Source organism: Acinonyx jubatus, chromosome D4, assembly GCF_027475565.1.
Source record: "Acinonyx jubatus isolate Ajub_Pintada_27869175 chromosome D4, VMU_Ajub_asm_v1.0, whole genome shotgun sequence".
Classification (NCBI taxonomy): Eukaryota; Metazoa; Chordata; class Mammalia; order Carnivora; family Felidae; genus Acinonyx; species Acinonyx jubatus.
Window position 1 is genome coordinate 61,027,374 of NC_069391.1, and position 24,301 is coordinate 61,051,674.

At 36.7% G+C, this 24,301-nt stretch overlaps 1 protein-coding gene and 1 long non-coding RNA gene across 29 annotated transcripts in view; one reads left to right on the forward strand and one right to left on the reverse strand.

Moving 5' to 3' along the window:
• Positions 1 to 24,301, reverse strand: part of KDM4C (lysine demethylase 4C) — a 425,929-nt gene that overhangs the window by 343,074 nt on the left and 58,554 nt on the right. For 23 of the 27 annotated variants that reach the window (XR_008291191.1, XR_003416491.2, XM_027047047.2 and 20 more), the window contains one exon: positions 1,151 to 1,344. The exons of 2 other annotated variants lie outside the window; for them this stretch is intronic. Coding sequence is in view for 23 of the 25 variants with exons in the window: in XM_027047047.2 (XP_026902848.1) it covers positions 1,151 to 1,344 (194 nt within the window). In the remaining 2 variants the exon portion in view is untranslated. Of the gene's footprint in view, positions 1 to 1,150; positions 1,345 to 10,691; positions 10,738 to 24,301 lie in introns of those variants that run through there. 2 more of the 27 variants (XM_053205121.1, XM_027047056.2) reach the window with 2 other exon arrangements.
• The window catches only part of LOC113595864 (uncharacterized), a 67,696-nt gene that overhangs the window by 41,225 nt on the left and 2,170 nt on the right, over positions 1 to 24,301 (forward strand). For both annotated transcript variants that reach the window (XR_003416493.2, XR_003416494.2), the window contains exon 4: positions 3,599 to 3,716. This is a non-coding gene — a long non-coding RNA (uncharacterized LOC113595864). The remainder of the gene's footprint in view (positions 1 to 3,598; positions 3,717 to 24,301) is intronic.

Below are 24,301 nucleotides of genomic sequence, written 5' to 3' on the forward strand. Positions count from 1 at the left end.
GAGTTAAGGGACTCCTTAACAACAAATCAGAACACAACAAATCAGAACTGTCTGAATTTTTCTTGTATGTCCTAAGAATTTTCCTCTTCCACCTAAAACTTGCCTTCCAATTAAATGCCATTTTTGATCATTAGCAATTTTTGCTATATTTGAGTTTTTTGGAGAAAGCTTACAACTTCACATCTCACCAAATGATAAAACCTCAAAGACAAGTAATAATGGCAAAATGGGTGTGGAGATTATCCCCAAATAACTGCATCTCAATACTTAATCAGCAGGAGAACTTGAAAACAGACCATTATCTTTAACTTGGAGGCAAGAAAGCTACTGGGCTGACACGAACACCTGAAGAGCATCCTATCATGTTCACATCCATCAGAAACATTATCTTCCCTGGGTTGGTCAAGGTGACGCTTTGTATGCTTCTGTGTTTTCCTGCATGTCCATGTATTACAGAAAATAGAATTGATGCTTAAACTCCCCTAAGACTAAAACCCACAAAAACAAGTTCAAAACATGAAATTAGCCAGGGTGACTGACAAACTAACGATTACATATGTGCGCACTACATGATGTATTTTACAAAGCAGTACATCTGTAAGTCGTTACTCAGAAATATGAGGAAAGAGGCTCACAAACACAGGAAACTGCTAGTTAAGAACACGTATTAACAATGGCATTCTTTTCCCCATGCCCATCACCCAAAGAGTGATGATAGGCTTCCTGAATTCATCCCTCCTCTCCTAAACTAGTCATTTATTTAGAAAAGGCTGGACCAGAAGATCATTAAGATTACCAGATACTCCACATCCATGAGGTCAACTTTCACTCTTAACTATTTCCTGCATACCTTCTAACAAATGCTCAAAAAAGTAACAATGCCTAACAAATTCTTCAAGACTACAGTATCTATCAACCCATGGCCCACAAAATGGTATGCAAGCCACTTTAGATACACAAGTCACCACTAGCTTTATGGTTTTGAGTAAAACCATGGGCAGAGTGGAAAATAATCAATTATTACACTCAAAAAATTTCACCTCATATAAATCTGAATTCACCAGATAAAACGAAAAAATCCTCTTCAGTAGGTTCATATTACCCAAATTTCAAAACTCCTAAGCAAATGAATATTAAACATGAAACTTGCCAAGACTTGGGCTCTCCAAAGTGGAGATAATTAATGCTGTAGAGGTCCATATCCTCGGTGTGCCACGCGAATGTGGTTTTCCACATGCCAAAATAGAGATAAGGGGTGTTTACACCCTCAATAGAAATACCGCACTCTTCCTCAACCACATCCAAGACCGTATTTAGGCGAGCTATGTTCCATTCATCCACACCCTGGAACCAGGAGAAAGAGGAAAAAAAATCAAATGTTAATAAACTAATAAAAATAGCATTTATTAATCAAACTGTCATGTGCCAAAATTATCATACTGTACACTTAAATTCACTGAGAAATGAAAAATAAAGCAATCATTATTCAGGTAATATATGTATGTATATATCAATTATTAAAGATCAAAGATTACTACTAGCATAATATGGTTCTATATGAACATTAGTATGAAAGTATACCAATAAAATTCCTGACTCCAAATGGAAGTATAAGTTAAGGCTCCACCCCTCAGTTGTTGTTAGCAAAAAATCATTGCTTCAAAGACTATGATCTGAAGTGTGCTTTCCATTTTTGGCACACCTTTTCTTTGAGGGTGGGGGTAGTTTTTTCTTTTTAAATTATTTATTTGTACATTAGCTTAGAAGTCATATTCAACATCAGACATCATCTCAAGATACTAATAGTAAAATATATCTTCTGCCTTCCCACTCTCATCCCTATGCATTTCAACTTTAGCATGTGATACATTATTTCCTAAAAATTCCACTATAATTATGGGAAAAATTCTTAGCACTTCTAAACCACAGATCATTGTGCTTTTACTGCTCCTCCAACTAAATATTATTCTTTCTATATAAAATTTATTGTCAAATTGGTTTCCATACGACACCCAGTGCTCATACCAACAGCTGCCCTCCTCAATGCCCATCACCCACCCTCCCTTCCCTCCTACCCCCCATCAACCCTCAGTTTATTCTCAGGTTTTAAGAGTCTCTTATGGTTTGGCTCCCTCCCTCTCTAACTTTTTTTTCCCCCTTCCCCTCCCCCATGGTCTTCTGTTAAGTTTCTCAGGATCCACATAAGAGTGAAAACATATGATATCTGTCTTTCTCTGTATGATTTATTTCGCTTAGCATCACACTCTCCAGTTCCATCCACGTTGTTACAAAAGGCCATATTTCATTCTTTCTCATGGCCAGGTAGTACTCCATTGTGTATATAAACCACAATTTCTTTATCCATTCATCAGTTGATGGACATTTAGGCTCTTTGCATAATTTGGCTACTGTTGACAGTGCTGCTATAAACCTTGGGGTACAAGTGCCCCTATGCATCAGTACTCCTGTATCCCTTGGGTAAATTCCTAGCAGTGCTATTGCTGGGTCATAGGGTAGATCTATTTTTAATTTTTTGAGAAACCTGCACACTGTTTTCCAGAGTGGCTGCATAAATATTAACTTCTTATGTCGATGGGAAATTTTAAATACAGAATAATAAAAAAAATCCTTATCCAGACTTTAGTAAAACTGCTGGAATAATATAGTTTTATAGCAATAATGGTGATGATACAGAGAAAAGGATAGAATCACTGATACCAGAGTTTTGGTGATAGGAAAAGATTCTAGTTTTCTTAGAACTTACCAATTATTCAATTATAACTCACAACTGCTTAAAATCTTTACAAACTATGTATTTTTACTATATGCCTTTCTCATAACCACACATAAACATCAGATATTGGGATCATTCCTATGAAATCATGAGGAAACTGCAATGCTTGTAAATCCATTTCAATCTCCTTATGATGCTATTAAAGAGGGGCATTAAATGCATTTCTGTATAACAGTAAGGCCTTCTCCAATAACGATGCCAATGACCACACAGATCTCCCTTATCCACTAAAAACTTTCAGGGTTGTTCTGTTTTAATATGGTCTCTAGATGATTCTCTAATCAGTGTACTAATCTTACTTCCTCAAGCTTTGGGTTAGCAAAATTATTGATGCAGCAGTTAATGAAGCTCTGCCTCAGGTAACATAATTAAAAGTCCCAAGGGAAATAATTTAATTCCCAAATTTCCCTAAGCAGCCACTCTATCTACAGCTTAAAACTCCACAGTGGGAAGTCTGCTATTTGGAAATTGGTCAAAACTAGTATCCTTTTAGAGAAAATCCTAGGTTCTAATTTATGAGACTTCATAAAAATTAAATCAAATTCTATAAAATGTTTTATCTCACTCTATTTATAGTGATGCAGCCTCTTAACTCTAGTCCAATCAGACCTCAGCCCAATCACTCTAATAATAGATTCCTATTTGAAAGTCATTACTGAGGCAATGAATCTGAAGTAATAAATGAGCAACATATTATAGAAATCATTTTAAACTGAATGAGCTTGCGAATTTACAAACAAACTATTTCTCTGAAATTCCTACATTTGGGGAATTCTTATCTTTATTTCTGACATTATCTTTCAGAAATAACTAAGGCTGAATCCCTTGACATCCCTCGACATGCAGGTCTGAGAGGAAAAAGGTAGAGAAAGCGTGCTGAGAGAAGACCCAGATTATGGCCCCAGCTCTGCCACTGACCAAGGTAAAAATCACTGAGATTTCCTGAATTTCCATCTGTCTTCGAGAAAACATGAGAGCTGCAGCACTTCCCAGAGTTACTCAGAGTACTGAATGGTCTAAAGGACACAAAGCCTTTGGGAATAACACTTATTATTTCTTAGAACCTACGAAATGAACACCTCCACTATTCTGTAGTATATCTTACTGGCAAGCCTCCAAAACAACAAGGAGATAAGTGATTAAGAAAAAAAAAAAGTTCTGTGAAATTCACTACTGGTTCTTTCCATTAGTGGGCAAATAACATGTTTGCAGCACTTTCTTCTAGGTAAGGCCAAGGTTACCACGATGCTGAAACCTAATTTATTTTGCTAAAATAAAAAGTCATATCATTTCAATTAAAGAGCGTATTAAAATATTAAGAGTAACTGGTATAATGGAGACTAAAAATAAATCTTACTGCTTCAAAATTCCTTCTCCAATTTGTGTTCTCTACTATTGACTGAACTAACCACCACCAAAGACAGGCTCTGCTGAAACACTTAAGAGTCCAGATTTAGACAAGGAGAACATCTAGTCTGTCATTTACATAAGTTGTTGTGCCATACTCTACCCCATTATACTGCACATACATACACACTATACCTATTCAAAACAATCCTGTAAAATAGGTAACATTATACCCAAATGAACAAATGGAAAAACTAATACTCCTAGCTAGTAGTAGGTGGCAAAGATAAACCTAAATCTGACTCCTGAGCCATCATTTCTAAACTCTATGCTTCCAGTTCTGATCATCTTAAAATACAATATATCATCCCCTTCTCTCAGCCTCCTCAACAAATATCCAAGGAGCTAAAATTCAGGACAGGCAAACATATAAAGCTCCCATTATTCCCACCCATGGGTACAGCCATCCGACACAAACACTAGTAAGGCTTAAAATGCAAGCCTGTTTTACTTGTGAGAGTGGTAACAGAACTCATTTACTATAAAAGCAGTCTTCAGAAAGACCCTAGATACAAACAATAACAGGTCAGAATTTGCCCAACTATTCAAAGCTTACAGCTAATGAGTCTTAGCAGAAAGTCTGAACACCAGCCCAAGTTCATAGACAAATGCCTCTTCTGAGATTCCATCCCCCTCAAAAAAAGCTCTCCACACAATGTTCTGCAGGTGCTTGAGCAATATTTGTCATTCACTTGACCTCCACTGGGGCAGACATTTCCTGTCAGATCCCCACTCCCTCCACTCCAATCACCCCATCCAGTCAGCTTCCTGGGCCCTCTCCTGCTCCGTTTGTCTTCTTACCCTGTGTCTGTCATGTTTTTTGAAATAATTCACCATAAAGCCCTTGTTCTCCAAAATTAGTCCTAAATCATTAACCTGGCACTCTCTCATTTAGGGCTTTCCACATCTTCATTGCCATCACTCTATATTCTGTCCTCAAAATTGTCAATATCCAACCACATGTTTCTCTCCCTACCCCCCATCTCCTGCCATTATCCTCAACACCTTCAATGTTATCCCAATGGGGCTACTTTCCAAACAATATTATGAGCCCCCAATCTTTCTCCTGAGTTTCAGTGGCATATGCCCCACTCTAAGCTGGATTCACAATGACCAACAAAAATTTCTGAAATGTAAGAATTATAAGGGGAAAATATCATTCTATTCAAAAACCCAACTATTAAAAAAATAAGAATCACCACCTAGAAGCTATAAGACTGAGAAAATACTGAAAGAATTATTAAAGATTCTAATGTTTTCAGGTCTGCCCCTGATTCAAATGAGGTTATTAAAAAAAAAATACAGCACCTGGGTGGCTCAGTTGGTTAAGCATCCAACTTCAGCTCAGGTCATGATCTCACAGTTCACGAGTTCAAGCCCCTCAACGGGCTCTGTGCTGACAGCTCAGAGCCTGAAGCCTGCTTCGGATTCTGTGTCTCCCTCTCTCTCTGCCCCTCCCCCACTCGTGCTCTGTTTCTCCCTCTCAAAAATAAATAAAAACATTAAAAAAATTTTTTAAATAAAAATACAGAGAAATCAAATTACGGTATTCTGACACAGAAACGTCATTGAGTTATAACTGGATGTTGTGCTCTTGGTCTTTGCAAGAGCTGACATAGCTAGCACCTATTTAAATCCCCTCTCTCAAAGTCTACCAACTGCAGAACTGAGGACATCTTTTACACCTAATAACATCCCTCATCAAATTATTAAGAACAAAGCAATGTATGCAAAATGTATTTTAAAAATTAGTAAACAAGTTTTGATAAAAGGAAAAATAACATTTTCTTTATATCTGACATCTACCAAAAAACTAGTACCAAGTTCTGACACTGTACAGGTACTTGGTAATTATTTTATTAATGCAGAGACCTAAAATGCACTGGGATAATCCCCATGCTAGCAAAACAGAGGCAAAACACCCTCATTTTACAGTTGGAAGCAAGATACTCAATAATTTAACAGGCCTCCTTGTTTGAAAATTAGTCCAGTCAGTCTCCTCAGTAGTAGATGTATTGTCTGTCTAGTGAATCATAATTCTTTGTAATCAATCCCTTGAGAAATAGCGGAGCTGGTCCCATTTTTATAACTCAGTATTATTACATACTGTTTCTCATAGGACATTACAGTGAGATATTTTTTTTTTTAGATATTTTTACTTAAACCAATTAAATAAAAATACTAAATTTTAAGCATTTTTTAAAAGAGTATGCTCTTCCTCATTAGGCTTTTACCATCCCTTTTAATGACCCTATCACAGTCCGGCCAACACCTAACAAAAGACCAGGCACCAATCTCCACTAATTCACCAGGAACTTAGAGATACGCTAATGTAAATTACTGCCACTAATTTATATGGCTTTAACAAGCCCTTGAAGTTTCAAAGGTAATGCACATGGGGAAAGAAAAATAAAACTTGGTTAGTGCTTTAAAGAATTCAAACTTCAATCCATTTTACACAGTAATGAGTGAAAACTGTACCTTTCCATAACTAAAATGAAAGCTCATGGTCCACATTTTAAAACAGACTGAGGATTTCCTTCAGATCTTTACACAATAAAAATAAATTACACCCAAATGAAATTCATTCTGCTTTAAAATTAATTACAGTGTGTGACACTATAGCTCTTTTTGTTTCTTCCTTTCCATAAAAACGTCTCACATCTCTAAACTTATTCGTTTTAATTTTTTTAAGTTTGAGAGAGAGTGGGGAAGGAGTAGAGAGAAGGAGAGAAAGAATCCCAAGCAGGCTCTGTGCTACCAGAGCAGAGCCCAATACAGGACTCAATCTCCTTACGAACCATGAGATCATGACCTGAGCCTAAATCAAGCGTTGGACACTTTACCAACTGAGCCACCCAGGTGCCCCTAAACTTATTAGTTTTAAAACAGACCCCCTTTCCTCAAAAAGTTAAAATAGAACTACCCTATGATCCAGCAATTACACTGCTAGGTATTTACCCAAAGAATACAAAAATACTAATTCAAAGGGATACATGCACCCCCATGTTTATAACAGCATTATCAATAATAGCTAAATTACGGAAACAGCCCAAGTGCCCATCGAATAATGAGTGTATAAAGAAGACATGATATATGGGGTGCCTGGGTGGCTCAGTCGGTTGAGTATCCAACTTTGACTCAGGTCATGATCTCACGGTTCGTGAGTCCAAGTCCCGTATCAGTCAGTGTAGAGCCTGCTTCGGACCCTCTGTCTCTCTCTCTGCCCTCCCCTGCTGGCTCTCTCTCTCTCTCTCAAAATAAATAAATAAAATTTTTTAAAAAGTTAAAAAAAGAAGACGTGGTATGTATATATGTATATATATATATAATATGTATGTGTGTGTGTGTGTGTATGTGTGTATATATATATATATATATATATATATATATATATACATATATATATATAATGGAATATTACCTGGCCATGAAAAAGAATGAAATCGTGCCATTTGCAAGGACATGGAAGAAGCTAGAAAGTATTATGCTAAGCAAAATAAGTCAGGCAGAGAAGACAAATACCATATGATTTCACTCATATATGGAATTTAAGAAATAAAACAAATGGGCGCCTGGGTGGCTCAGTCAGTTGAGCATCCAACTTTGGCTCAGGTCATGATCTCGCAGCTTGTGAGTTCAAGCCCCGCATCAGGCTCTGTGCTGACAGCTCAGAGCCTGGAATTTGCTTCAGATCCTGTGTCTCCCTCTCTCTGCCCCTTCCCAGCTCACAATCTGTCTGTCTGTCTGTCTCTCTCTCTCTCTCTCTCTCAAAACTAAATAAACATTAAAATTTTTTTTAAAAAGAAATAAACGAGGAAAGGGGAATAAAAGGAGAGAGAGAGGCAAACCAAGAAACCGACCCTTAATTATAGAGAACAAATTGACGGTTACCAGGGGGAAGACTGGTGGGGGATGAGCAAAATAGGTGATGGGGATTAAGGAGTGCACTTGCTGAGGTGAGCCCCACACTGGACTCTGTGCTGACCATTCAGAGCCTGAAGCCTGCTTCGGATTCTGTGTCACCCTCTCCCTCTGCCCCTCCGCTGCTCATGCTCTGTCTCTCTCTCTCTCAAAAATAAACATACATACATACATACATACATACATACATACATAAAAATAAAAGTCTAGACAATAACCAATGTAGAACAAGTTTCGAAACAAACTCAACAACTAAAACACAACCCATTGAAGAAATGGGCAGAAGATATGAACAGACACTTATCCAAAGAAGACATCCAGATGGCTAAAACACACAGGAAAAGATGCTCAACATGACTCCTCATCAAGGAAACACAAACCAAAACCACAATGATATACCACTTCACACCTGTCAGAATGGTTAGTATTAACAACAGGAAACAACAGATGTTGGTAAGGATGCAGAGTAAGGGGAACCCTTTGGCACTGTTGGTGGGAATGCAAACTGGTGCAGTCACTCTGGAAAACACTATGGAGGTTCCTCAAAAAATTAAAACTAGAACTACCCCATAACACAGCAATTGCACTACTTAGATGCTTATCCAAAGGACACAAAAATGCTGTTTCAAAGGGACACATGCACCCCAGTGTTTATAGCAACACTTTCAACAATAGCCAAAGTATGGAAAGAGCCCAAATGTCCATCGACTGATGAATAGCTAAAGAAGATGTGGTATATATACATATATATGCAATGGAATATTACTCAGTGACCCAAAAGAATTTCTGGTGCCATGTGCAACAACGTGGATGGAACTAGAGTGTATTATGCTAAGTGAAATAAGTCAGTCACAGAAAGACAAGTATCATATGATTTCACTCAGATATGGAAATTAAGAAACAGAATAGATGAACATAGAAGAAGGGAAGGAAAAATAAAATAAAAACAGAGAGGGAGGAAAACTATAAGAGACTCTTAAATACAGAAAACAAACTGAGGTTGCTGGAAGGGAAGTGTGTAGGTGGATAGGCTAAATGGGTGAAGGACATTAAGGAGGGTACTAGTTGGTACAGTGCTGGGCGTTATATATAAGTGATGAATCACTGGGATCTACTCCTGAAACCAATAGTACACTGTAGTTAACTTACTTGAATTTAAACAAATAAATTTTTTAAAAGATAAACAAATAAATTAAAATTCTGCAACAAAAGTACCATAAAAAAAAGGCAGGCTGTTCACCTTATAAAAAGGTAATTATGAATATGAGAAGGAGGGCAGAGAAAAAAAAGAGAGAAATGTCCAGTCAAATAAAAGATTGCAGAGAGCTTTGGACTCCTGAATTGAGTGTGGACCATTAAGGGTTTGAGGTTAATGTGTCTTTGGTTCCACACAGAAGCAACCCCAATCCTCTTGGGAGAAAAGCAATCTCCATTTAGATCTATAAATTTTTCACAAATTAAGATCAAGTCAAAGCATACAACCAAAGATCTCTATACACACAGGGAAGCAAGGCAACACTGGAAAAAGCTAGCAAAAACAACTGACAAAGCATTTAGAACCAGCCCCCACCAAAGGTAGTTGACATTAGAATTACCAGAGAGACACTAAAGAACATGAAATATTTAAAAAAATAAAATATGGAATCACAAAGATAAGCTCATAAAATAAACTATTTGGAATGGCGAGTCAGATCTGGGAGGAAGGGGTAGACTTCCAGAAATGAAATACGTCATTACTAAACTAAAAACTCAATGAAATGGTTAAACAAGAGAGGTAGTTAACCAGAAGATAAAATTTAAGACATTAAACACACGGTGCAGTACATGTAAATTGATGTAAAATCAATTACATTAAAATCTTTGTTCACTAAAAGACACTGTAAATAAACCTATCTCTAAAATTTTTGATATCAACTTCAATTAACTTTAAATACACTGAATTGAGGGGCACCTGGGTGGCTCAGTTGGTTAAGAGCCCAACTTCAGCTCAAGTCACGATCTTATGGTTGGTGAGTTCAAGCCCCACATCAGGCTCTGCGCTGACAGTGCAGAACGTGCTTGGGATTCTGTGTGTGTGTGTGTGTGTCTCTCTCTGCCCCTCCCCAACTTGCACACACATGCTCTCTAAATAAATAAACTTTTTAAAAAATAAATAAATACACTGAATTGAATCCACAAAACTGGGACATCTCAGACCTTTACTGATGCTGCAGCTTTTATTTTCCAAATGGCCAAAATACCAAAATGCCTACTGTATTTATGGATTGAAAACCACTTATAAAGCCTTCACTATTACACCTACTTTTGAAGATTATAATAGTCTATGTGGCCAAATATTTGAGGTTATTCTGGACTTATTTCAATGTTCTTCATTTTTAATTCTTCACAGCCATGTGAGAGTAAAGATAAATAATTTGTCTTCTTCCTTTTCAAGTGTTTCTGGATAAGGAATTCAAAAAAACTAAACACATTTTTTGGTGTAATATAAAATATTCATTATATTTTCTTATCAAAACAGTTACCAAGTATTTTTATGTTTGTAAACAAATATGTTTTCACAACATACCTTGTATATATGTAAAAAGAAGTATTTCACTCTTGCTTTTCATTCTCTGATGAAGAAAAAAATCAGTGAAAATTACAGAAACTGTGGTAGAACTTTATTTGCCCTCTGGTCCTGTACCTTTGGCTAGTCACATACCTACTCAAGAAACCTTCACCATGGGGTACAACAGGATGAAGATATGAACTTACTTTTAACATCCCTTACTAGACTGACTGCTATATCAAGTATTAAGTGCACAACACTTAAATGACAATTAGTGTAACTGAGTAGCTTCTAATTTTGTTTTTAATTCTTCAGCTTATGTGTAAACAATTCAAAAGTATGTTCCATACTAAGTGGTATTGTGCAACTTCACTTTTTTTAATAATAAATTGTTTTTAATTCATAAATTGCAAGACCTGTTTTAGTATTCTTTTAAATTTTTGTAACATTTATTTATTTTTGGGAGATAGAGCACAAGCAGGGGAGGGGCAGAGAAGAGAGGGAGACACAGAATCTGAAGCAGACTCCAGGCTCTGAGCTGTCAGCACAGGGCCTGATGTGGGGCTTAAACCCACAAACCATAAGATCATGACCTGAGCCAAAATCGGGCACCCAACAAACTGAGCCATTGAAGCACCCCTAACTTCACTTTATTTAATGTGTACAACAGTCCCATGAACTTGATAAAGTATAACCTTGGATAGCTTCAGGGGCTAGGATTTAAATTCATCATTATCACAAAAAAAAAAAAAAAGACACTGAAAACAAAAGAAACAAAAATATAAAGGAGTAAGTCACAAATGAAGCAAATAATTCAACAAATATAACTGGCATAATTTTGTTTTCCAGAATACATTAAAAAAAAAACTCAAATTATCAGAAAAAGTCAAACAGTCTAACAGAAAAATAGGCAGTGGATGTTTCACAATGGAGGAATCATAAATGCCAACAAAGACATGAAAAGCTATTGTATGTCACTTGTATTCAAAGAAATGCAAATTCCCATATGAGATATTTTATCGGAAAAAGATTGACAATAAGTAAGATGAACAAAATTAAATGTTGAAGAGAATTTATGTCAGCATGAGGATGCTTTTGGAGCCAACAGAAATGCTCTAAGACTGGACTCAAGGTGCTGGTTACACAAAAATCATTGAATTCTACACTTAAAATAGGCAAATTTTGTAATATACAAATTATACCTCAACGAAGCTTTCTTAAAAATGATGATACACTGCTGGAGGAATGTAAATTGGTACAAATTTCTTGAAAAACAAGTCAACAGTATGTGATAATGTTGAACACTCCACGAGCTAGCACTTCCATTCCAAGGTAACTGCTTTAGGGAAACTTTTATACATATGCACTAGGAACCATGCACAGAAATGTGCTCACAACAGCAATATTTATTTATATTTTTAAATTTTAATTCCAGTAGGGCTAACAGGCAGTATATTGGTTACAGGTATACAATATAGTGATTCAACAATTCCATGCATTACTCAGTGTTCATCATGTTAAGTGTACTCTAATGCCCTTCACCTGTATCACCCAGAAATATCTATTATTTTAAAAAGAAACAGAAAATTTCCCCTGGCAAAATAATAAAAAATCAAATATATATTCACCAAATAGAATATTATACAGCACCGAAAATTATTCACAAATAATACGAATAATCCTGGGAAGCCTATTGTTGGTTAAAAAAATGTCTCAAAGACTACATAAAGTGATACTATTTCTATTAAGGTCAAAATAAGCCAAATGAATATATTGCTTAAAACTATATGCATCTAAGCCAACAGGCACATGAAAAGATGCTCAACATCGCTCCTCATCAGGGAAATACAAATCAACACCACACTCAGATATCACCTCACTCCAGTCAGAATGGCCAAAATGAACAAATCAGGAGACTATAGATGCTGGAGAGGATGTGGAGAAACAGGAACCCTCTTGCACTGTTGGTGGGAATGCAAACTGGTGCAGCCACTCTGGAAAACAGTGTGGAGGTTCCTCAAAAAATTAAAAATAGATCTACGCTATGACCCAGCAGTAGCACTGCTAGGAATTTACCCCAGGGATACAGGAGTACTGACACATAGGGGCACTTGTACCCCAATGTTTATAGCAGCACTCTCAACAATAGCCAAATTGTGGAAAAAGCCTAAATGTCCATCAACTGATGAATGGGTAAAGAAATTGTGGTTTATACACACAATGGAGTACTACGTGGCAATGAGAAAGAATGAAATATGGCCCTTTGTAGCAACATGGATGGAACTGGAGAGTGTTATGCTAAGTGAAATAAGCCATACAGAGAAAGACATATACCATATGTGTTCACTCATATGTGGATCCTGAGAAACTTAACAGACACCCATGGGGGAGGGGAAGGAAAAAAAAGAAAAAAAAGAGGTTAGAGTGGGAGAGAGAGCCAAAGCATAAGAGACTCTTTAAAACTGAGAACAAACTGAGGGTTGATGGGGGGGTGGGAGGGAGGGGAGGGTAGGTGATGGGCATTGAAGAGGGCATCTTTTGGGATGAGCACTGGGTGTGGTATGGAAACTAATTTGACAATAAATTTCATATAATAAAATAAATAAAAAATGTGCTGATCTGAAAAAAAATATATATATATACATACATATATATATGTATGTATATATATATATATATGCGCATCTGTGGGGCACCTGTGCATCAGTTAAGCATCCAACTCTTCATGTCGGCTCAGATCATGATCTCTCAGTTTGGGAGATTGAGCCCCATGACAGGCTCTGCACTATTAGTGCAACTGCTTGGGATTTTCTCTCTCCCTTTCTCTCTGCCCCTCCTCTGCTTGTGCTCTTTCCCTCAAAATAAATAAATAAACATTACTATATTGTATATACATTGTAAATATATTGTATATACATATATAGTAATGTTTATTTTTTATACTACACACACACACACACACACACACACGCATCTGTGAGAAAATTATGTTTTTAAAAGGCAAAAAATCAAACACAAAATTAAGGCACCCCTGGGTGATAGGGTAGGGTAGCAAGGAAGGGCTGTAGAGAGTAATCCATCGCCAAGTACTGTTAACATTCTACTGTTGGACTGCATGGTACGTTTGAGGTATTCAATGTATCATGGTGCTTTAAAACTTAAATACACTGCACATAATCAGGTGTTACATTCCAAAAATACAATAAAGAAAAAATCACAATAAAGTAGATCTCTCCTGATACACACACCATGGCACCAAATTCTGTCTGGCCAGTGACAAGATGATGGTCTATATCTTAAAAAGAACGGGGGTATTTTTTAAAGCATTAATCCCTAAGCAAATATCCTTTATGGTTCTGACAGGCTTTGACAGATGATTAGAAAGTTTCAACTGCTGGCCTGGACTTACACATAAATGACTATTGCAGAACAGAATCTTCCCAGTCCTCCTGGAATCAGCTATTGGATATCTCATTACAGACTCAGGATTTTTGCCTTTCTTGCTTTAATAGTGCCACCACCAGCAGCTAACATTTACCCAACATATACTATGGAACAGGCCACAAGGTATTTCATTTGTAACATCTTTTATCCTGAGGCAGACACTAAAATCATCTATTATCAGTGCCATTTTATAGATGAGGAAACTGCAGCCAAGAGAAACTGGATAACTTGCCTAAGATCTCACAGCTCATAATCAAGGAGCTGCCATTCAAGAGTGAGAATGGAAAACTTTAACCAGTTCTGGCTCAACTACTCTGAAGCCAAGCAATGAGCCAGAAAATCAACTCTAAACCACCTAGTTTTATATAATCAAGGAGGTAAAAACTTCCTTCTATCCCTCAATAACTGGAAAGGAAAGTTAGTATGCTTTTTACTTTCTATTTTTTTAAAGGACTACTTGTCAAGAAGATGATTTGTAAATACTGGCTTAGGCTAAGAGCAGGACTAATAGATTTACTCAAAGATCTGCTGTCTATTAAAAAAAAATCACAGATGTAATAAACAGAATTGTCAAACTTATTTTACACATCGACACATGGCCCTTGAAGAGTATCCTAAAGGGGACCTGAACCATAATGAAGCCTTGTTCTCCTTTAAAGAGGATCAGTTGTCTCCATATTTAATAAAACAAGAAAATCCCATACTTACACCCTGGTAAGTTAGTTTTTTCATATGGGAAATTAAAAACACAACAATCTTTACTAATGTATTCATACTTTTCTAGATTAAGCAAGCCCTTGTTCATCCAACTGTTTTAAGTGTATTATACTATAGTGTAACACAGTATTTCAAAACATTTGTATAATACACTTTTATGACAGAGACTACCTAAGTACTTAGTATCTGTTTTCACCCTCTTTACTACTTGATACTTATTAATAATTCCAGGAAAATCCCAATTTAGAAAAGATTTTATCTGTCTCTCCAAATTCTTCTATAGACTTCCATCTACTTTTTCTTCTGTTTCTCCCAGTTGTTTTTTTCCACCTTGCTTCATTTTTCTCTCGGTGTAACTTCTCACTTAAAGCAATTTTAGATTTAACACACTCTCATAACACTTGGCATAGAGCTGCAACTATTGAGCTTCCCTTTCATTGTTCATAAATAAAAACAATCTAAGGCATGAACAATGATCTCATTTTCATTCTTCACAGTGTAAAATTCTGGATCATATACACAGGCTCAACATTATTCCTTCAGTGAAAATGGGGGAACTAACAATAATTTCCCTGAATGTTAAACTAGATTTTCTCATTGTAGAAAATTTGAAATATAAGTTTTTAAGAGATCAAACTTACTTATAAACCTGCAAACAAAAGAAAACCATTATATAATTTTAGTTATACCTTTCTCTAAAAAGAAATATTTTAAATTAAAACATAATTAGAATCAGACTTCTGGAATCTGTGGCTCTAATTATATTCCAGTGACCCCAAAAGCCCACTGACAGATGGTAACTCACTTTGAGGAATCCAGGCTAGGAAACTGGTGTGTGGGAGCAGTTCCACAACCTCTCCATTTCAGCCAGACCAGCCACTCTCTGCCCATGGTCAATTGGATGATTTATCATGGGAATTCTACACAATACTGGAAACCCAATGTGGGCATTTCAAGATCTTGGGGATATAGCTATACACAGTTACTTTGGTTTATTCACTCACCATTGAATTATGAACATTTTCTTAACATCTATTTTATTGTACATATTACTTCATGTCTATAAGAATTTGTATCATTATTTTCCTTTGTAACATACACAAAGTTTTACATTCTTTGCTCTAATTTTAAGAAACACTGGAAAATAATTTTGGTGCATAAATATTGACCCATATATCTGATCATTTCTAAAACAGATTCTAGAAGCAGAAGGTGTGGATCAATAGTTCCTTTTTTACAGCAGAGTTACATGAGTCTTTCTACTCTATAAAATCCCTTTAAAAAAAAATACCCACTTCCATGTCTTTAAAAGCCATAATAAAGATGAAATCTAGATTATCTTCATCTTCCTTTTTTTTTTTTTAATGGGGAAGAGTGGTGCCAAAGTAAGAATGGGGCTTCAAATGGACATGCCTTATCAGAGTACTTTTATAAGCCTGCAGACAAAGCCTGGGCTGCAATGGGAACAGAAGAAGTTTGCTTCTGAAGATACTAAACATCCAGTGAAGACCCTGGCAGATATTAACCCAAGACAGGAAGAGGTCCAGAGTACACAACACAGTTCAAAGTTCTAATTTTCCTTCCTGGTACCACTGTAGAGTAGTAGAAAGAGAATGGGAACGAGGGCCTCCCAAGCTCTGCCACTAAGTATGTGTCATCTTAGATGAATCCTCACATTTCAGTCTGAGGTTCTTCATCTATAAATGTGTTAACTACATCATATGATTTCCAACACTCCTTCCAGGTAAAATCAATGATTTTATGATCACCAGTCAAATTCAGTAATAAAATTCTGGTTCTTCACCTCTTGGCTTCATGTTCTTGCCCCTTCAGTAATTCCTACTGCTGCTTCCCTAATACTTTCCCACAGATATTTGCCCCTCTGGGCCTACTGATCATCTAGTACCCACACAACCCTTAGCATCCTTACCCCTCACCATGGCTCATATGTCTGAGGGCCTCTGTACCTTTAATCCTCACCATAATCTCAGGGATTACACCCCTCCTCAGGACCCAAAATCATTTCCAACATAAGATCAAACAGTTTTTCCCATAAACATGCTGAGGTCAACAGCTGCTTATCTCAAGTGGCAGCCCAATCTGTTCTGGGGCACAGATGTATTCTTCAGAAAGTTCTTCCAGAGACAAAATTGATGTTCCCTACAGTGATCTCACCTAACCTTCTCACATGCAACACACTTGAAGGCAGTGGTGATATACTCTGAGGTCACCCTGCATCCGGGCTTTAATTCTCTTCCATTGGCAGTTCCTATACAATTCCTGGTATGCTGCTCTGGCAATAGCCCTCTAAAAGCTTCCAGAACTGATGGAACATTCTAGATGCAATGTGACTAGTGAATTGGAAATACCATCACCTCCCCTGTCTGGATGGCATAATATGGGATCATGCAGGTTAAGACTTCATTCACTGAACATCAGCCATAATATGCCAGCAGATAATGAGTTTTGATTAACTAGAAGCCTTATTTCACAGAACTAAAATCTGAAAGAACCAATAGTTCTCTCTTTGCACCAAAACATGTCTGGAATAATGACATTTTACCTTGGATGTGAAAATTACACACACAGTGTTCTGGCTTTAAATTACTTCTTATTTCAAGATAAATGATATACTGACATGATAAAAATACAAAATGAAAAGGAACTCCATTCGTGACTCAGTTTAAACTGTTTAACTTCATTTGGAAATGCTCAGCCTTAGATAAATTTGTTGTCCAAGTGCACCATCTGGTGGATAAAGGTATTTAAGCTCCCCCATTATATATATAAATATATAATTTATGTAATTATACATATATATAATTATACAAATATATAATTATATATATATGTATATACACATATATACAAAATGTCATTGCAGCTAAAATCTTAGTGTAAAGATTCCCATGCTTTAGCCAAAAGATTTCTATAGAGGGGCTTTTGACAAGATTATAATATGAAAAAAATCTAGAGCTCATAAACTTCACTATCGAAGAATCCAGTTCACTTTCTTGAAGAAATGTTGCTCATATGAAGCAAACATTTTTAATCTGGGAGGAACTTCAGACAACAGTTTATTCAAATCCTTCCCTTTACAGATGAAGAATCTAAGGCAAAGACAGAGCTCTCCTGAAAGTCACGGCTAGGTATAGCAGGCATTGATTATATAAATAAATAGGTCAGATATTCTCAACTGTTTAATATGGCCTTCTATTTAAAGAGGTTGTGCAGGAAAGGCAGGAAATGAGGCAGCCAGAGTCTGTGGCAAAGTGCCACTCTCTTGGGTTGGCAATAATCTGCCCACCTCACTGTGGACTGTGGCCTACCCCTAAACTGACCTGCAACCAGGAGTTGTTATATCCTCCCTGCCTCCACAGCCTGTTTGCATCCCTCTTCACCTTAGATTTACGTTTTCCTCCACCCAAGAAAACCAACCTACCAATAAAAGTAAGACAGATAAAATAAATGTTAAATCACCCTTTTGAAGAGTATCTATCAACACAGGAAAGAGTTCATAATGTGTTAAAATGGGAGAGGAAAAGAAAGGACCAAATATGTTCACTATGATACCATATCTGTAAAAACAAAAACAAAAAAAAACCCAAAAAAATACAGTTCTAGAGCATTAAATAGAGAAAAAAACATTGGAAAGAAATACATTAAACATTTTTGACAGCTAGTCTCTCTGAATGCCAGGATTATGAGTGATTTCAAATTTTTTCTCTTACATAATGCTTTGCACATTTTTTATCCTTAACATTTATATGTTTTTTAAGTTTATTTTGAGACAGACAGAGGCAGCATGCGTGGGGGAGGGGCAGAGAGAGTGGGAGAGAGAGAAAATCCCAAGCAAACTCTGCACTGTCAGCACAGAGCCCGATGCAGGGCTCTAATTCAAGGAACTGTGAAATCATGACCTAAGCCAAAAACATGAGTCAGACACTTAACCAACAGAGCCACCCAGGCTAAGCTCCTCCTTAACATTTATATTAACAAAAAGAAATTTTTATGTTAAATATTTATATATTTATACTCATAGACCATCAGAAAATGAACAAAAGAAACTGGAAAGAGGACTCCAAACACATATCCATCCATCCAGTACATAAATAGCAGGGGAAAAAATTCTCCAGCTCTCAAGGAGAAATACACAGAATAAGACACTGCATTTTTGTCTTAAGGCTTACCATGGTATTTTTCAAAATATTTTTAATTTTCTATCAATTGTCTATTAATAAATACCTGGATGACTAGCAAATTAATACTTAAGGATAAAGTTAGAAATATAATTTCTTTAAAATATTTTCTATATTTTGAGACTTAAGGACTTGAGTTCACATCCTAAGTCCATTTTCTGCTTGTAAAATTTTGCCTGAGTCATATGACAGAATATATGGCATGGTATTCCCCAAAGAACTCCAGGTCTTCCAGTTTGAGAACCACTGTCTCTCAATGTAATTAGGGCTTTGAAATATATATCAGGAACACAGTTACTGGAAGGTCAGTATCAAGAATGGAACATTGTTCCCTTGCCTCAAGATCCCTGTATCATCTATGCAGAATGAGATCAGTGAAGGAATCTTTTGAAAAATATCTTACAGGAGCAGTTTTCAAGTGCTTTCTGGGGACCACTGGGAAATACCCAGGTCCCATTAGGGTCTGTGGCATCAAAACAGTCTTAATTATACCAAGACATTATGTGCCTTTACACTCTCATTCTCACATGAGGTCGAGTTTCTGCAGGCCACATGACATCACCACAGACTAAATGCAGAAGCAAGTATATAAATCCAGAGGTCTTCTATTAAGCTAGACATTAGAGATTTGAAAAAATGTAAAAAAATGCCACTCCTCTCACTAATTTTTTGCCTAGGAAGGTATAGTCATTTTTTAATAAAAATATGTATGTTATTATATAATGATTTTTAATGAATTAAGGAGCTTTTAAATATTCTCAGTTTTAATTTCTAATAAAATAAACAAGGATAGACATAGCCTACACAAGGAAAAGCTCTTAGAGGTCCACAATAAATTATTAGAAGCATAAAGGGGTCCTGAGACCAAAAAGTTTGAGAACCACTGCCTCACTGTTCAGAAAAACATGCACTAGGGAAGATCACTCTACCCTATTCCTCTTCCTGCTCTTCAAAGCACTTTCCAAGCTTCTGGCTGTGACTAGTCCATCTTACAGACCATTATCTGATCACATTTCCTAAAGCATGATTCTGATCCTATCATTTCCCCTACTAAAATAACCTCAAACAGTTCAAGCAATAACCAAAAACATTCAAGAAACTCCATGATTTGTCCTCAGATTATTTTTTAAATGTTATACACTCATCAATTCTACAATTATTTCAGTGCATTCTTTGCAGCAGACACTATGATGGGGGCTGGGGTTGAACAGTCTATGAGAAGTAACACCTGCCATCCCTGGACCCAGAGTCTACTGAGGAAGAAATATTCACATAAACATATGCATCCTTAATTTTCTATATTCATTTTCCAAATTTGCTAGAATTATAAATTTTTTTCACCCAAAATGCACTATCCACATCAAAAACTCTCTATAATGACTGTGAATGTCCACCAAAAGATTCATTTTGGTTGTATACAAATCCAGGTAAGGGAATGTATATAACAGTTAAGTTGTATCTCAACTGTTCTCCCAAAAGGAGAGGTAATCATGCCTTGTGCTCATATTAAATGTACTGAGCATCAATGCTATCATCATCCCATCTTATTAATAAAAATGTCTCTGAGAAAGTAAAAATTCCCAATGAAAAAGTGAGCATAAGAAACCTAGAAAAGCCCACACATCAGAAAGAGTTGGAAGTGATGGTGCATACAGAGGGAAGGAGAAACATAAGGCATAATCTTGACATGTCCCTATCTAGTAAATACAACAGTGCTAGAAAGCTTAACTGTGCTTAAGCCAACACAATATTTGAGAAACTAGAAAAACTCCTTGTACAGTGGACTGAGAGTCATTCTAAGTACCAGGCCACTGGGTACCGGGCTGGTACAGGGAAGGGTAGTGGATACCTTCAGAGATCTGGAAGCAGCTGCAGTGGGACAGAACATGATTTGGGGGTGGGGGGGGACTGAATTTCAAAGCAAGTCTGAGAGATTTATAAACAGTGATAGATGACACAAGCTGTAAGTCACGGGTGAAGCAGCTTCCCCTCACAGTGAGATGTGCTATCTTCCTCCAGTGAACTACAGAAAACTATCATCAAAGATGGTGACACACAAAGGAAACTATCAATCTTAATGCAATGCCATCTTATAGGTTGATTTCAGGACAAAGTACCTGGAAGCAAAGCATCCAAAGGCTAACTTGTTCTTAAGTGAGAACTGCGATGATGTGGATAAGCTAAGCTCCTTGCTGGTACAATACTCTGACAACATCGGTTCAAAGGGGTCATTGCAGACTGCACTACCTGTGATGATATGAGATATTCAAAGAAGAAAGCGTGGGCAGTGGAGGAGATGGATGAGCCTTAAAGGTAGAGCTATAAGTCACAATCAACAAAGGGAAATCTTGCAAAGAGGACTCTTTTGAAAACAGACAACACTCTTAGAGATCCTTCTAGTGTTACCAGTTATAAAGATAATAGCCAGCTTAAACAAAAAGCATATTGAATTTCATTTTAAACCTTGATTTAATGAACCATTACCATCATTAAGAGGATCACCATTATACTATATAAGTATTACTAGAAATGCCATCCTAAACAGCACAGAACACAAGTCTGAATGTTTCACTCTATCTGTCCTAGTATAAATAATGTTAACGCTTGTGCTTAGCTCTCACATACAGAACAAAGGGATGTACTCCATCTCCAAAGGTCTGTAGAAGTACACACAGCTACTGGCTACCTCAGAAATGTTCTAGTTTGTCTTTCCTACAGATACCTGTTTACTTCATGTCTCTTAGCTAAGCTGAATCATCCCCACATAGTTACAGGACTTTTTTCTCCCTGTTCCTCTTTTCTCTTTGTATTTCTTGTGTGTGTGTGTGTTTCCTAAAGAAACTCTCATGCTTCTTTTAACAGAAGGCTAACTTTTTAAATGTACAATTAGCAACTTCCTTTGCTTGGCACAAAACACACACTCAGATCAGTGGAACCGAACACAGAGCCCAGAAATGGACCCACAAACATATGGTCAACTAATCTTTGACAAAGCAGGAAAGAATATCCAATGGAATAAAGACAGTTTCTTCAGATAATGGTGCTGGAAAACTGGACAGTAACATGCAGAAAAATGAACCTGGACCACTTTCTTATGCTATACACAAAAAATGAACTCAAAATGGATAAAAGACCTAAATGTAAGACAGGAAGCCATCAAAATCCTTGAGGAGAAAGCAGGCAAAAACCACTTTGATCTTGGCTGCAGCAACTTCTTACTCAACACGTCTCTGGAGGCAAGGGAAACAAAAGCAAAAATGAACTACTAGGACCTCATCAAAATAAAAATCTTTTGCACAGCAAAGAAAACAATCAGCAAAACTAAAAGGCAACCGAAGGAATGGGAGAAGATATTCGCAAATGACATATCAGATAAAGGGTTAGTGTCCAAAATCTATAAAGAATTTATCAAACTCATATAACAAATAACAAATACCCAAAAACAAATAACCCAGTGAAGAAATGGGCAAAAGACATGAATAGACACTTTTCCAAAGAAGACATCCAGATGGCAAACAGACACATGAAAAAATGCTCAACATCCCTCATCATCAGGGAAATACAAATCAAAACCACAATGAGATACCACCTCACACCAGTCAGAATGGCTAACATTAACAACGCAGACAACAGATGTTGGTAAGAATGCGGAGAAAGAGGATCTCTTTTGCCCTGCTGCTGGGAATGCAAACTGGTGCAGCCACTCTGGAAAACAGTATGGAGGTTCCTCAAAAAAATTAAAAATAGAACTACCCTATGACCCAGCAATTGCCCTACTAATAAGTATTTATCAAAGGGACACAGGTGTGCTGTTTTTTACACATGCACCCCAACATTTATAGCAGCACTATTGACAATATCCAAAGTATGGAAAGAGCCTAAATGTCCATCGATGAATAAATAAAGAAAATGTGGTGTTTATATATATATAGTGGAGTATTACTCAGCAATCAAAAAGAATGAAATCTTGCCATTTGCAACTACATGGATAGAACTGGAGGGTATTATGCTAAGCGAAATTAGTCGGAGAAAGACAAATATCATATGACCTCACTCATATGAGGACTTTAAGATACAAAACAGATGAACATAAGGGAAGGGAAGCAAAAATAATATAAAAACACGGAGAGGAACAAAACATTAAAGACTCTTAAATATAGAGAACAAACTGAGGGTTGCTGGAGGGATTGTGGGAGAGGGGGTGGTCTAAATGGGTAAGGGGCATTAAGGAATCTACTCTGAAATCATTGTTGCACGTTATGCTAACTAACTTGGATACAAATTAAACAATAAATAAATTTTTAAAAAATAAGATAAAAATAAATAAAACTTACTTTTAAAGAAAGTAAGTCCTTAGTGAAGCATAATAACAACAAAAATTCACATCTTAGGACTCTTAAGCTTCTGTTACTGTTACCAAGGAGTCATCTAGGGCCACCCAAGAACACAGGTTGCTCTACCTCTAAGCTCAAAAACCTCTTTCATTACAGAAAATTCCTGACATAACCAAATATCTCAATTTAATTGTCTCAAGGTATCAGTGGAGTCAATGTAAATGAATCACATTCTCCTGAGAACATGTAGAATTATATCCCATCTATCTCAAAAAGGTTTTGAGCAAGAGTAAATAATTATGCCTCTGTATTAGGGGTTGCCAAATTTTTTATGCAAAGGGCCAAACAATAAACATTTTAGCTTTTGTGGGCCATACAATCTCTGTCACAACTACTTAACTCTGTCCTTATGGTGAAAAAAGCCATAATAAATAAATGAATGAATTAGGCTATGCTCCAGTAAAACTTTATTTATAAAGACAAGCCAAAGAGAGAATCTGACTGTCAAGCCATGCTCTGGACTGTGTCACCATATGCCTTTAACAGCCTTGGTATTTCTATTTAAAAAACAGTAACTTGTTTAAATCATGTGACTGTTACTATTGCCCTAGTCTACTGCCCATGGTACCAACTGAGATTCTTTAGTATCAAAGGAAATTAAGCTCTGAAAGAAGTGGCAGAATGAAAAAGGAACCAGAGCACCTGGGTGGCTCAGTCATTAAGCATCCGACTCTAGGTTTCAGCTCAGGACATGATGTCACGGTGTTTGGGATTGAGCCCCATGTCAGGCTACACACTGACAGCACAGAGCCTGCTTCAGATTCTCTCTCTCCTCTCTCTCTCCTCTCCTTCTCTCTCTCTCTCTCTGCCTCTCTCCAGCAGGCATGCACTCAAAATAAAATAAACTTTAAAAAAAAATTGAAAGAGGAACCAA